The 15917-nt window shown below is 30.7% G+C and overlaps 1 protein-coding gene across 2 annotated transcripts in view; it reads left to right on the top strand.

Moving 5' to 3' along the window:
• The window catches only part of adam22 (ADAM metallopeptidase domain 22), a 124351-nt gene that overhangs the window by 603 nt on the left and 107831 nt on the right, over positions 1 to 15917 (top strand). For both annotated transcript variants that reach the window (XM_056474690.1, XM_056474691.1), the window contains exons 2-3: positions 86 to 246; positions 7415 to 7488. In XM_056474690.1, the coding sequence (XP_056330665.1) occupies positions 86 to 246; positions 7415 to 7488 (235 nt within the window). The remainder of the gene's footprint in view (positions 1 to 85; positions 247 to 7414; positions 7489 to 15917) is intronic.

Raw genomic sequence — 15917 nt, 5'->3', positions numbered from 1 at the left:
TATTATGTATTATTTCATACGTTTACTTATTAAGAAGGGAATATTTAATTGTTAAAAACAGGCCACCGTGTTTTTATGCTTCCAGGAGACGCCTTGGTAAAGACGAGGGCTCGGCGTGATGACGCCAGGTATCTCGGGAAAGAGAACACAGTACCAGTCCGGTTAGTCTACCAAATGGACGGAGACCGCCAGACCGCTCATAATGCTCTGAACACACGGGTCCGAATGAGATCTGACAGTAAACAGGTGTGTATTTTTCATCTCATCCTCGGATGTCATCAATGTGTGTGTCACAGGGATGCTCTCTCGCCTCCCGTTGCCATTGGAGACGCGCTCCCCTTGAAATGATGTTGATGTTTATTCCTCTTTAACTCTCTCTCTCTCTCTCTGGGTCTTATAGTCAGACTCGGTGTGATCTGAAAGCACTGTGCAGATCATTCCAGTCATTTAGAGCTGATCAAATGAACCAAAACAGCACATTTCTCAGGAAGATGCTGATGCTTAGGCCTCCGGAGGCATCTCGTGGCATCACAGCTTTGGAAACACAAAGGATGTAGAAAGAACAAATGAACAGCTCCCGTCTTGGAGTATATTCTGCCTGAATAATCAGTGCTTTGTTTTTTAAATGTTTACTATGTACCACACAAATGCCAGAGACTGATTACTGATCTGATTACCAATTCTGAGACTGATTACTCCATCCATTATTCAGCAAAACAAGGCTCTTAAAACCTGGGCCGTGATGATAAAAGGAAAACAATGAACTGGCAAATGTGGGCTACTTCTGTTTTTTTGGTGAAGCGTGTAAAGCTATTAGAGCTTTGTGGATGTGCTTTTGCTTTTGGTGTTGTATTACGTGGCGTAAAAGATATCACATTAGGTCATCCATTAGCATTATATAAATTTATTTATTTAGTTTGTATTTATTTGTATTATTATTATGCTATTTTAATTCATTTAATGCTTGAAAGTAATGACTTCACATTTAGAACTTAGATTTTTTTTTGTTGTAGCTTAAAAGATGATTTCACATTAAATCATTCACTATTTAATTCACTTAATGCTTAAAAGTAATGCTTCACATTTTGAAATTTGCTTAGAATTCAAATATTTTATATTTGTTTTCTATTTAAAATTGTATATTTATATATTTATTTATTTAGTTTGTATTTATTTGTATTTTCAAAATGCTATTTTCATCAGTTTAATGCTTTAAAGTAATGCTTCACATTTAGAAATGACATATTTTTTTTCTTTTGTTGTATTCCTGAGCTTAAAGGATAATGAACAAGAGCTGATATCACATTAAATTATTCACTATTTAATTCATTTATTGGATGAAAGTAATGCTTTACATTTAGAAATCTGCTTAGAATTCTAATATTTTATATTTAAAATTATATATTTATTTTGTATTTATTCATATTATTATTATTATGCTATTTTTATTAATTTAATGCTTGATAGTAATGCTTCACATTTAGAAATGAGATTTTTTTCTTTTGTTGTATTTCTTAGCTTAAAAGATAGCTGATATCACATTAAATCATTCACTGTTTAATTCATTTAATGCTTAAAAGTAATGCTTTACATTTAGAAATTTGCTTAGAATTCAAATGTTTCATATTTGTTTCCTATTTAAAATTCTATATTTATTTATTTAGTTTGTATTTATTTTATTATTCCTATGCTATTTTAATTCATTTAATGCTTGAAAGTAATGACTTCACATTTAGAAATAAGATTTTTTCTTTTATTTTATATTCGAAATTCAAATATTTTATATTTGTTTTTTATTTAAAATTATATATTTATTTAGTTAGTTTGTATTTAGATTTATTATTATAATTCTATCTTTATTAATGTAATGCTTGATAGTAATGCTTCATAATTATAAATGAGATTTTTTTCTTTTGTTGTATTCCTTAGCTTAAAAGATATCACATAGAATCATTCATTATTTAATTCATTTAATGCTTGAAAGTAATGCTTCACATTTAGAAATTTGCTTAGAATTCAAATGTTTTATAAATATTTTCTATGTAAAATTATATATTTAGTTTGTATTTATTTTTATTATTATAATGCTATTTTTTATAAATGTAATACTTGAAAGTAATGACTTCACATTTAGAAATATGTCCATTTAAAATTATATATTTATATAATTTAATGTATAATTTTATAATAAATTATAATTTTATAATTATTATTTAATTTTTAATTTATAATTTAATTTATAATTTTATATAATTATTTAATTTGTATTTATATTTTATGAATTGCTTAGAATTAAAATATTTTATATTTGTTTTCTATTTAAAATCATTTATGCATTAATTTAGTTTGTATTTATTTGTATTGTTAAAATGCTATTTTTATTATTTAAAGCTTGAAAGTAATGACTTTACATTTAAGAATTATATTTATTCTTTTGTTGTAGCTTAAAAGATGATTTCACATTAAATCATTTACTATTTAATTCATTTAAAGCTTGGCAGTAATGCTTCACATGTAGAAATTTGCTTAGAATTCAAATATTTTATGTTTGTTTTCCATTTAAAATTATATACAGTTGAAGTCAGAATTATTAGCCCCCCTGTTAATCCCCCCCTATTTCTGTTTAGTTTTAATTAGTTTTAATTAATTAGTTTTAATAACTCATTTCTAATAACTGATTTATTTTATCTTTGTCATGATGACAGTAAATAATATTTGACTAGATAATTTTCAAGACACTTCTATACAGCTTAAAGGGACATTTAAAGGCTTAACTAAGTTAATTAGGTTAACTAGGCAGGTTAGGGTAATTAAGCAAGTTATTGGATAACGATGGTATGTTCTGTAGACTATTACAATGGTTTTTAAAAAATTAAAAACTGCTTTTGTTCTAGCCGAAATGAAACAAATAAGATTTTCTCTGAAAGAAAAAATATTATCAGACATACTGTGAAAATTTCCTTGCTCTCTTAAGCATCATTTAGGAAATATTTTAAAAAGAAAAAAAAATCAACTGTGTATATTTATTTAATTTTTATTTATTTTTTATTATTATAATCCTATTTTTATTAATTTATTGCTTGAAAGTAATGCTTCACATTTAGAAATTTGCTTAGAATTAAAATATTTTATTAAAATATGTATTTTGTGAAGTTTTAAGAGAGAGTGAGAGAGCTCTGTAAAATATCTAAACATTTGTGTCCATCATGGCTGCTCGGATACTTTGTTATTCATACTTTGCATGACTAAGTAATTCTCAAAATCACAGACACACAACCGCTTGTGAGCTCGTTACTGTAACGAGTCTGTCTGACCAGTTAGGATGTCTGTGCGTGTGTCCCGACGTCTCTGTTTTGTGCTTCAGGCACATGTGAGGCTTAACCCTTTGTTTGTGCAGCTGAGCTCTGTATGATTCCAGTGAAAGCTTTTCATCATGCCAATGCAGAGTATTGATTTAACCATTGTGCTGTAATATATGACCCCACATTAGAGATTAGATTAGAAGCTTGTGCAATATAATACATTTTTTCATAAATACTTTCAGCTATGCTCAGGTCTTTTTTTAGCTGCACGTTTGACTTTTAACAAGATCTTTTTGAAGACTGAAGACAGCTTTATTTATAGAGATTCACTGATACATGCAACAAAAATATATTTTTAGCTAATTTTAGACCTTCTTTATTTAACACAACATGCAGATCATAAAAAAATCAAGCAGTTTCAGAATGATAATATGATGAAACAGCAATCGATGATGGCTATGGCATAATGGACAGAGAGCTGCAGCCTTCTCATCTTACGCAGTTTCTAGAAAACACTCTCAATCTCTTTATTAGATTTGTGCGGGGGTTTAGAGTGTGCATCTTGTTTAGACGTGACATACACACTCATCTGTGGGGCAGTAGATGGATGTGGGTGTGTCTCAGCGAGGGCAGATTCATTCAGAGGGTCACTGATGGGTGAAGTGTAAAGGATCTCCCCCTCCGTATTTCTTCCACCCCTTCGTTCTCCTTCCATTTTTATTGATAACTACGCTTTGCTGGTTTGGGGGAGAGGTGTGTTCCCTGGGGGGTTTTAGACTCCCCTCACCTCCCACATACACTTCTATTTCTGCCCCTTCTGCCCTTCCTCCCTCACACACACACATCCATTCTCAATATACGAGAACAATGCAACCCAAAAGCTTCTCTTTCCCCTGAGGGGGTGTTATACGGCCCTGGCCATATGGGCCCCAAGCAGGCAGTGAATTAACCATTGGCGAACACATACACACCCACACAGCCACCAGTCCTGCACATCAAAGTGTACCTGTGAGGAATAAAATAAACAATTAGCACATCTAATTTTTCTTCTCTCTTTAGAAACACTGAATATGTTTTAATTTGACTGTTTTTATTGTTGTGGCTCATGCGAGGCACCTTATTATTAAATATTAGAAGACATTATAGCATTATGAATGCATTACATTGGTTGAAACCTGAAATGTAGAGGATATTGTGACACTAAATACTGTAATAATGAATTAATAAAATAAACAAATAGCTTATAATGCGAGCTCTTTCTCCTGAAACACCAAATTTGTTCCAATTTTACAGTTTTAGCTTGTGATGCACCTAATTAAATGTTAGAAGATATTAAAAAATACTACAAGAATGCATTAAATTGGTTGAAATGTGAACTGTGAAAGATCTTGTGACACTAAATACTGCAGTAATGACTTAATAAAACTAACAAACCGTGGATTTTTAGTTTAATTTGAGCTCTTTTCCTCAAACACCAAATTTGTTCTAATTTTACAGTTTTAGCTTGTGATGCACCTAATTAAATGTTAGAAGATATTTTTAAAATACAGAAAGAATGCATTAAATTGGTTGAAAAGTGAAATGTGGAAGATATTTTGACTAAATATTGCAGTAATGAATTAATAAAATGCAAGATAGTGCATATAATTTGAGCTCTCAAATTTTACAGTTTTAGCTTGTGATCCACCTAATTAAATGTTAGAAGATATGAAAAAATACTACAAGAATGAATTAAATTGGCTGAAACTTGTGATCTTGTGACACTAAATACTGTAGTAATGAATTATTAAACCTGGCTAATAGTGCATTTATCATTTAATTTGAGCTCTTTCTCCTGAAACACCAAATTTGTTTTAATTTTACATTTTTAAGCTTGTGATCCACCTAATTAAATGTTAGAAGATATATGAAAAAATACTTCAAGAATGAATTAAATTGGTTGAAACCTGAAACTTGTGACACTAAATACTGTAGTAATAAATTATTAAACCTAACTAATAGTTTCAGAAACTATTCTCCTGAAACACCAAATTTGTTCTAATTTTACAGTTTTAGCTCATGTGATGCACTTAATTTACTGTACAACAAGAATCCATTAAATAATTAAAAAGTCAAACGGAAAGGATCATGTGATGCTAAATACTGAATAATTAATGAGTAAAAGCAACAAATAAAAAACTGCTAAATGTATATATATTCTAATTTTACAGTTTTTATTTCCTTAGCTCACGTATGGCTGATATTTTGTTAAAATACCTTCAATAAGTGACATCCCAGCAGACACACATCATAGATGTTAATATTAGGTTGGATTTAGCTCATGACATCAGGTGACCTAAATTCAATGTCTAGCCAGTATTTACGGAAAAAAATTATTTTGTCATCCAATAACGACGTCAAATGACGTTGATATTTGGTTGATGTTAGGTTGTGTTGGAAAGTGACCAAAATTCAACATCGAGCTAACGTCTTAAAGGGCAGCTATGATGAAAACCAATTTTTGTAAGCTGCTTGGACAGAACTGTGTGTACAGTATGTATATTCTGTCCACAGTCATATAGGAGTGACATAAACTCAACAAATATAATTTTTTTAATTTCCTTACTTTAATAAAGGACCCAAATCCCAGGCCCATCGCAACGTGACATAGTAGTGCGTTTTTTCCTGCCCACTAATTGATTGACAGGCACCATATTTCTATAATAATATGTAAACACATGTAAACACATGTCCACAGAATATTTTCTTTGCAAAGAAACTGGGATTAAAATATTTGTTACAAGTTACAAGTGTGATTTTTATAATTTTTAAAAGTTTAAAACCTTTTTATAACAGAGCATGTTTGTAATAAGGACAAGTAAAACTGCTATGTAATTCTTAACTGATATAATCACCACGTCTGCATGGTGTCAGTAAAGGCTAATATGTGTGTGTGTGGGTGTGTACTGTAAACAGCATTTGTGAGTAACTCATTGTTTCAGAAAGGCTTGAAAAAATTCCACCACAAATACATCAAATACACTTACTTGGTATTTTTTACTAATGAGCTGTATTTCAGCTTGATTCGAGTCTGTCTCTATCACTGACTGCTGTTTATCTGATGTAACGCATGATGAGAAGCAGACAAGAACGTGGGAATAATGGGCGGGAAGATGCAGCTCATTTGCATTTAAAGCCATAGGCTGCAAAAACAGCTACGTTGATCTCAGACACCAAAATGGGCAGATTCTGAAGTCTATAATAAATGATCTGATGGGTGTTTTGAGCTGACACTTTACAGACACATTCTGGAGACACCAAAGGCTTATCTTATATCTTTTAAAAGGGGTCAAACAGGTGCTCTTTATACCGCAGACATATTGATGTCAAATACTGACATTTATTCGTCAGGTATGACAACCAAAATCCAACGTCTGATAGACGTCATAGTGGTAACTCCCACATAACGTCGACCTGTAACATCTTTAGACATTGATATTTGGTTAATTTTAGGTTGGACATTGACGTTGGCCTGACGTTGGGTTCTGAAGTCAATACGATTTTCATTTCCAGACAAAATGCAACGTCAGTCTGACATCATGTCAACAACAACAACATTTTTAATTTTCAAACAAAAAATCTTTTAACACTGTAATGAATGCTGGGTTCTACATAATCGATTTGTGTTGGGACAACATGAAGAAATTAAGTTAACTTATTAGCTTTTAGAAATTTAAGTTGATTGAACATAAAAAAATCAAGTTGTCCCCCCCCACCCCAATAAAAACTCAAAAATTGTGTTGTTTCAGGTCATTTTAAATAAGTAGTGTGAACAAACAGCCCACGTCATTTTTTGAGTGAATAATTAACCATTTTTTCAGCAGCAAATCAGCATATTAGAATAGTCTGAATTAATGAAAGCATGTAGAACGAATAAGCACATCTCCTGAAACTCTAAATATAGTATGCTCGATTTTTATGTTTTTTATTGTTTTTTTTTTTTTATAAAATTCAGCGAGCACGCATTAAGAATGTACAAAAAGTTACAGAACACACAATAACCATAATCATCAGTTTTTCTCAGTTCATGTGAGATATTCTTATGACCGGATTTTGTTTTATTTCTTTTACAGAACCACATTGCTCAGGCCAGCTTCCAGGTGCAGGCTTTTGGACAGACCTTCATTTTAGACGTAGAGCTGAACCAGTGAGTATCTGCTTTCATGGTGTCATCCTGCTGTATGAGTTCAGAAAAGCAGTGGAAAAATGCAGCATGTGTGTTAGGGAAGTATGTGAGGCGTATGACTAATGCCCGTCAGATCTATTTGCGAGAGGTTTTATGTTGCAGCTGATGGACTGCTTTAGATCATAATGGCTGTTGATTTATGCTGAAGGATTGGGAAAGTCCTGACCACTCTATTGATCATGTCATATTCTGCTTGCTCTTTCTCTTGCTGTCAGGAATTCCTATGCTACATGTTGTCTTAATACTGATAAACATCACCATTTGCAAACTGCAGATTTGCTAGGTTGACCAGTCGAGTAATGGCTGTTTTGGCATTTTCTTATTATTTTAGATTTTGAACCCATAATGCATCATTATATATATATATATATATATATATATATATATATATATATATATATATATATATATATATATATATATATATATATATATATATATATATATATATATATATATATATATATATATATATATATATATATATATACACACACACATATGAAGTCAGAATTCTTAGCCCCCCTGAATTATTAGCCCCCCTGTTTATTTTTTCCCCCATGACATTTAAAGGCTTAACTAGGTTATTTAGGTTAACTAGGCAGGTTATGGTAATTAGGCAAGTTATTGTATAACGATGGTTTGTTCTGTAGACTATCAAAAAAACTATAGCTTAAAGGGGCTAATATTTTGACCTTCATTTTTTTTTTAAATATATAAAACTGCTTTTATTCTAGCCAAAATAAATCAAATAAGACTTTCTCCAGAAGAAAAAAATATTATCAGACATACTGTGAAAATTTCCTTGCTCTGTTAAACATCATTTGGGAAATAATTCAAAGGGGGGCTAATAATTCTTACTTCAACTGTATGTATGTGTATATATATATATATATATATATATATATATATATATATATATATATATATATATATATATATATATATATATATATAGTAAGAAATATTAGCCCTCCTGAATATTTCCCCCAATTTCTGAACATTTCTAAACAAAATAATTTTAATAACAAATTTCTAATAACCGATTTCTTTTATTATTATTTTACCATGATGACAGTACATAATATTTTACGAGATGTTTTTAAGATACTAGTATATTCAGCTAAAATTGCAATTTAAAGGCTAAACTAGGTTAATTAGAGAAGTTAGAGTAATTAGACAAGTCATTGTATAACAGCGATTTGTTCTGTAGACAATCGAAAACAAATATAGCTTATGGGGGCTAATAATATTGACCTTAAAATGTTTTTTTTATTTTTTTATTAAAAACTGATTTTATTCTAGACTAAATAAAACAAATAAGACTTTCTCCAGAAGAAAAAATAATACAGGAAATACTGTGAAAATTTCCTTGCTCTATTAAATATAATTTGGGAAAGATTTGAAAAAAGAAAATATTTTGTTTGTATGTGTGTGTAAAACATTTACTTAGTAAACAATATAGTATATATATATATATATATATATATATATATATATATATATATATATATATATATATATATATATATATATATATATATATATATATATATATATATATATATATAATAAAAAAAAACATACTATTATTGTTGTTGTTGTTGTTGTGAACTGTTAGTTTTGAATTCATTCATTTTAAATAAACAAATATTAGTTATTAAAAAAAAGGAGGTTCATAAAAGAAGCTTAATATTATATTTATAAAACTTAATATTATATTAAAAAATATATTATCATTTATATCACACATCATATTTTTTCCCTGAAATGCAACCTGGCTTATTCTTGAGATTCACAGTGGTTCTAAAATCAGCTATTTATCTTTAGGTTGTTTATTAAGGTGATTTATTAAGGCAGATTTTTTTGTGAAGTATTCATTCTATAAACTGATATGTAGTTAGCTTTTTTTTTAAAAGTTATTGTCTTTAAAACTGATGCTCATTCTGTGAAGAATTCTTATGGGTTTGCAAAGAACTTCTTTCATATTCATCACATACACTACCGGTCTAAATTTTGGGATCAGTTTTTTTTTCATGTTTTTTTATAAAAAATTTTTAAAGAAAATGATTCTGTTCATCAAGGCGGCATTTATTAAATGTAAAAAAACTGTTAAATACTTATTCAAATTTTAAATAACTGCTTTCTTATTGTATGTAGATTCAAATGAAATTATTAGTCCAGTCATTATTGCTTTTTTTTTACTATTACCATTAATAATAATAATAATAATAGCAATAATAATAGCAATAATAATAGCAATAATAATAATAATAATTATTATTATAGTGAGTTCTGAAGGATCATGTAACTGTAGGCTGGACTAATGAAGCAGATAATTCATCTTTAAAATCACTGGAATAAATTATTAAATTAAGTTATAAACTACTTTTGAACAGTTATTTTATAGTGTAACATTTCACTATTTTACAGTTTGTACTGTATTTTTAATGAAGTAAATGCAGCCTTGGTGAGCAGAAGAAGCTTATTTTAAAACATTCAAAAATTTTAACATTCAAAAATCCTACTGACCCCAAACTTTTGACCGGTAGTGTACATTCAGTCCATTAACTCTTACTGCTACAACCACAACTGCCTCTGTACTTTACACTGGTGCCAGACAGAGTCCCAGTCAGCAGATTTGATCTCATTATAATAATGTATCATGAATATTTCAGTGTTCCCTCTCAGTGTCTGTTTGTTTCTCCTAAAACATCTTGGTGGAAAGAAAATGTGGCTTTAATACGCGGCTCCCTTTGTGTTTTTGTACATTTTTGTGAATGTTGAGTGTTTGTGTTGTGCTGTTGGCATTTTAAAGTATTATTTTATAATGGTTAATTAGAACTAAAAGCAATAAAAATGGCATTACTTGAAATAAAATCAACTAAAATAAAATAAACTAAGTAACTATTACAGGCAAAGCTGCTGTTGATATTAAAGGTGCTGTAAGTAAGTTTTTTACTCTAAAGCTTAAAAATACCATGATATGTTTGCAGATGTTTAAGAAACCAAAGTGAACAAGTGAACATTCTTGTTTATCTGAAAAACAATGCTGAAGTCAGATATTCTGCTTTGAAAATGTGCGTTACCTGCCGGAACGTCTGTCTTTGTTTGTTTTTTTTAACCCGCCCAATGCAAGTCTAGCCAGTTATATTTCAGCACCCCGAGTTGCCTTTGTTCATTCATTCAGTCATGAAGGCTCTTGAAGCATGTGTCCGTGACTGAAATGCAACCTCCAGTGGACAGTAGCAGACTCCGAAATGAGACGCAGATTCAGAGTTCCACATGAGGTTATTAATTAGCAAATATTATAAATATTACGAACGTAAACATTAGGTGAGCAGGTTACATTGTATCCCCGTGTCCTAACAACACCTTCCCTGACATGATTTGCAATGATAAGCAGTTTAACTGTTTACACCAGACAACAGGTGCGTCCCAAATTGCATACTTATGCATTACTCTACGCCTTAGTGTAAGTAGTACATTCACACTGAAAACTCTTTACACTTAGTAAAAAAACATCAGTGTTCCATCTGGGATGACACAACATTCATGCTGTTGAGTGTGTAAGTGCTTCAGTACATAGTGCATAAGTGTATAGTGTGCCATTTGGGACGCAGCCAATGACAGAAATTTAAGTATAGCCATTTAGAAGCACAGAATAGTGCATTACTTAAAATTATAAGGTTTAAAATCCAATTAATACATATTAAACCTCTTTAACATTATTAAATGTAGATGCTGAATCACGGATATGTGTTGGCTTGCACTGATTCACAGTTCTTAAGTTAAATTTCAAACAGTTTATTTTATTTTTGAGATCTGAGGTGAACTATCTGCTGCTGCTTTCAGTAGTATGGCAACGAATGTCATGTAAAATGGCGTTCAAACTCATATTGTTACAATTTAACACTGAATAAAGCCATTAGGTGTACCTGTGGTGATGATTGTCAGTTTATCCTGTTGTTCGGGTGCTAGAAATAGAAGCCTTTCTAAAATTTCAGGTGTTGATTAGAACAAAAACTCCCGTTAATATGGAAAATATTCCGGGGCCGTTGCTTTTATTTAGAACACTATTTAAATCAGCCTTAAATCAGCCTTTAGGCTCAATAGTCAGGCACACTCCTGTTGATTTCGTCAATCTGATAACCTGTGCTTGCGTGTTTTAATCCAGGTGTGCAATACCTAGTTCAACCACTGGGTGTCAAATTTACATACTGCACCTTTAAAGGACTTTTAATCCTTTAGGGCAGTTTTCTCTCATTTATATAGCATCTCAAATCTTTATTTATGCAAATCTTACACAAATGATTTTGAAAATGTATACACATTTACAGTGGGTTGTGTTCTAAAAGTTATTAGGTTAATGCAAATTTAAAGAACTCATCACACACAAACATAAGGGAAAATGATTCAAATATATCTAGCATACTTCAGTTTTTACTCAGATGCTACGGTGTGTGTTTTCAGTGCATGTGACGCATATTTTGTTATTACAGGATGTGCATACTGTACTCAGGCAGCATAATTATTCAAATCACATGGACAGGGGGTTGTTTATTTTGTCCACAACACTAGACTGTTGTCTCACTGTCTGAAAAAAATAAATTAGAGATGGAATTACAACAAACTACTAATAGATGCCTACATTGATGACTGCTGATGTGAAGGCATTAAAGAACAGCAGCAAATCAGTTTACACCGGTAAAAAAAATACTTTTTATGTTAAGCATAGGCGACACAGTGGCTAAGTGGTTAGTATGGCTGTCTCACAGATAGATGGTTGATGGTTCGAGTCAGAACTATTCAAACAGAACTATTCAAATCATCTAGTGAAATTTTATTTATTTCGCAATAGATATCACTGCAAAACAAAATATCTTATATTTTATATCTTATATATTTTTCCAATATCGTGCAGCTCTAACATATAGCTTAATGTATGCACCATAAACACAGTATAATTTGGTCTACATTCAGTGATGCTCAGAAGTTTTCTTAAAAGACAGCAAATCATGCTGCCTACCTTTGTGAACAGCCGTCGCGTCAGGATCACACCTCTGATACCTTAAAAGCCCGTCAGCGTAGGCTGTTCACAAGTTTTTGGATTGGAGCCATCGATACAGGTTATAATATTTGTCTGTTCTCTTTCTCTGTCTGCATGGGGCTGGTCTTGCTCAGTATAAAATTGTTACCTTGTAATTACAGTGCTCAGCATAATTGAGTACAGCCCATTTTGAAAATAAATATTTGTATCCATTTCTCAGTGAATATAGGCAATGTATATTGGTGCATTTAAACAAAACAGATTTATTAAACAGATATATTTAATAAAATAACATTTTAGTCACCAAACATATTTAGAAATTGAAAGATAATACAATTAAATTCAAGCTAAATATTGCAAAAAAAAATAAATAAAACTAGTTTTTGGATCGTTATCGTAAGTTATTTTGTTAGAAAAGCTCCAGATTTGGCTTCAGTACTGATTCATCTAATGTATATGCACAGATATAATATTGTAAAGCTTCCTAATAAAATTATGAATTTAAAAGATAGATCTGTGAGGGGTGTACTTGAATATGCTGAGCACTGTATATGGTTCTACGTACATGACATTTATGACAAATCTATTCCCATATTCTTATTCTATGGTAAATTATTTACATAATTACATTTTAAAATGTTTAGAGAGTTAGTTTATTTCCTCATAATCAAACTCTAACATGGGTCTATAACTTTCTACTTGTGAGCCAACCAGCACTTTGAATGCATACAAAAGCACCATTAAGGATAATCTAGATGAGTGATATGAAGGCTATGAGGTGTTTTATGACATACAATTTTCATAGTTAGAAAATAGAAAGAGTAAAATAGTAAAAATAGTTAGAGTTGTTGTGCAGTTTAGATATTTTTGATTATTTTAAATGTGAAATATGTTTTATTACATATACAGTTAAAGTAAGAATTATTTGCTCCCTTTTGAATTTTTTCTTATTTAAATATTTCCCAAATGAATTTTAACAAAGCAAGGACATTTTCACAGCATGTCTGATAATATTTTTTCTTCTGGAGAAAGTCTTAATTTGCTTTATTTTGGCTAGAATAAAAGCAGTTTTAAATTTTTTTAAAACCATTTTAAGGTCAAAATTATTAGCCCCTTTTAGCTATATATTTTTCTGATAGTCTACAGAACAAACCATCATTATACAATAAATTGCCTAATTATCCTAACCTGCCTGGTTAACCTAATTAACCTAGTTAAGCCTTTAAATGTCACTTTAAGCTGTATAGAAGTGTCTTGAAAAATATCTATTCAAATATTATTTATTGTCTTTATGACAAAGATAAAATAATTCAGTTATTAGAAATGAGTTATTAAAACTATTATGTTTAGAAATGTGTTGAAAAAATCTTAAATAGAAATTGGGTAAAAAAATAAACAAGGGGGCTAATAATTCAGTGGGGCTAATAATTCTGACTTTAACTGTATATAGTCAATATAGTGAGCATTTTTATGTTTATTAAAAGGTATTGCTGCAGCATTGTTTCTTTCTTTTCTGTTTTGGAGTTTGTAAAATCTTAAATGTTTACAATATTAAGGCCTTAAGATCAAATGATCAACAATGTAATTAATGGCATCTCAACTACAACTTCATGCTATTTTCAACCAGGCTGATATCTGGAAAGAAAACATGATATTACAGAAGCTGCTTTCTCTAAACCAAAGGAGATTTATACAAAAACATTTTAACAATTCCCTCAATTATGTGTTTTAGCACCCATAATGTTCTTACCAAAGTTAACATCTGACTGGACAAAGATATTTTGTACTTCCTTTTATTCTCAACTTGATATTGAAAAAGTTATTTGGTGATTTGTGTTCTGTTCCGATTTGATTGCTTCTGTCCTTCTGAAATATTGTATTTAGATGAATACAGCCGAGAGAAACACAAAAGTGTGTTTTGTTGTTCAGTTTGTTCCTCTGCACCCATGGAGAGCTGGCAGTTGGACCCGTCCTGACTGACCTGCGTCCAGATTACTTTCCCAGTCTCCAGCTAGGAAACCAATTCATTCTTTCATTCTCATTCTCTCACCTATTCTCACCCATTTCTAAAGTGTTAGGGATTTTCTTAACTTGTTTGTGCCTGTGTTTTTGTGTGCATTTGGCTTTTCTCCGGCCTCCAGCTGAGACCTTTTCTTTTAGTTTGATTATTGCTGTGTAGTTTTGAGAGTCTCAACACCATCTGACTGACATGGTGGTATAATTTTTGTTCTTAATATTTTGTTTTAGTGTGCACTGACTTCAATAGTCCCGCTCACACACATACACACATTCTGGCCTGCCCCCTGCACCCTCTCACGCGTTGTGAATAATGAATGAGTGTGTTTGATTAAAGCGGTCGGGGCAAATGGGTTTTCTGCTTTTCAATCACGCTGTGTCGTTGTGACGACCGAGCATGTGGCAGAAAGGAAGCATTCAAATCAGTCAGATATCGCTGATGTGGGGGCGATGGGAACAGACAGCTGCACCTCTGATCAGATACCAGACAATCACAAGCTCACCTCTGAATCATGACAAGATCACCCAGAGCATGTCAAATCTTTGATAAATGCATGATCAGTTCCACATTAGCTTTTCATTATACTCATTTATCATCTAAATGAAAACAACAAATACATTTATATATTTAATTTTTATTTATATTTAGGACTGTTTTGAGTAAGCATTATGCATTAAAATGTAAAAAAAATTGGCAGAATGTGTTTGCAAATTTGAATGCATTCAACTGATTAAAAGTGACAGAAATGTATAATGTGAATATTATTATATTGTTTATTATAAATTTTAGAAGCACAATGTGTATATATATATATGTATGTATGTATGTATGTATGTATGTATGTATATATGTATACTCTTGAACAGTTATTTTATAGTGCAATAACATTTCACAATTTTACAATTTGTACTGTATTTAGATTAAATAAATGCAGCTTTGGTGAGCAGGAGAAGCTTATTTTAAAACATTTAAAAATCATACTGACCCCAAACTTTTGACCGGTAGTATGTATGTATGTATGTATGTATGTATGTATGTATGTATGTATGTATGTATGTAAATAATATATTATAAATAAATAATATATATATATAAATATAAATAATAATTGACTAGATATTTTTCAAGACACTTCTATACAGCTTAAAGTGACATTTAAAGGCTTAACTAGGTTAATTAGGATAACTAGGCAGGTTAGGGTAATTAGGCAATTTAGGCAATACTGATGGTTTGTTCTGTAGACTATTGAGGAAAATTTGCTTAAAGGGGCTAATAATTTTGACCTTAAAATAGTGTTTAAAAAATTAAAAACAGCTTTTATTC

Source organism: Danio aesculapii, chromosome 16 (genome assembly GCF_903798145.1).
Source record: "Danio aesculapii chromosome 16, fDanAes4.1, whole genome shotgun sequence".
In the NCBI taxonomy this organism is placed as follows: Eukaryota; Metazoa; Chordata; class Actinopteri; order Cypriniformes; family Danionidae; genus Danio; species Danio aesculapii.
This window is presented reverse-complemented; position numbering and strand designations above follow the sequence as displayed.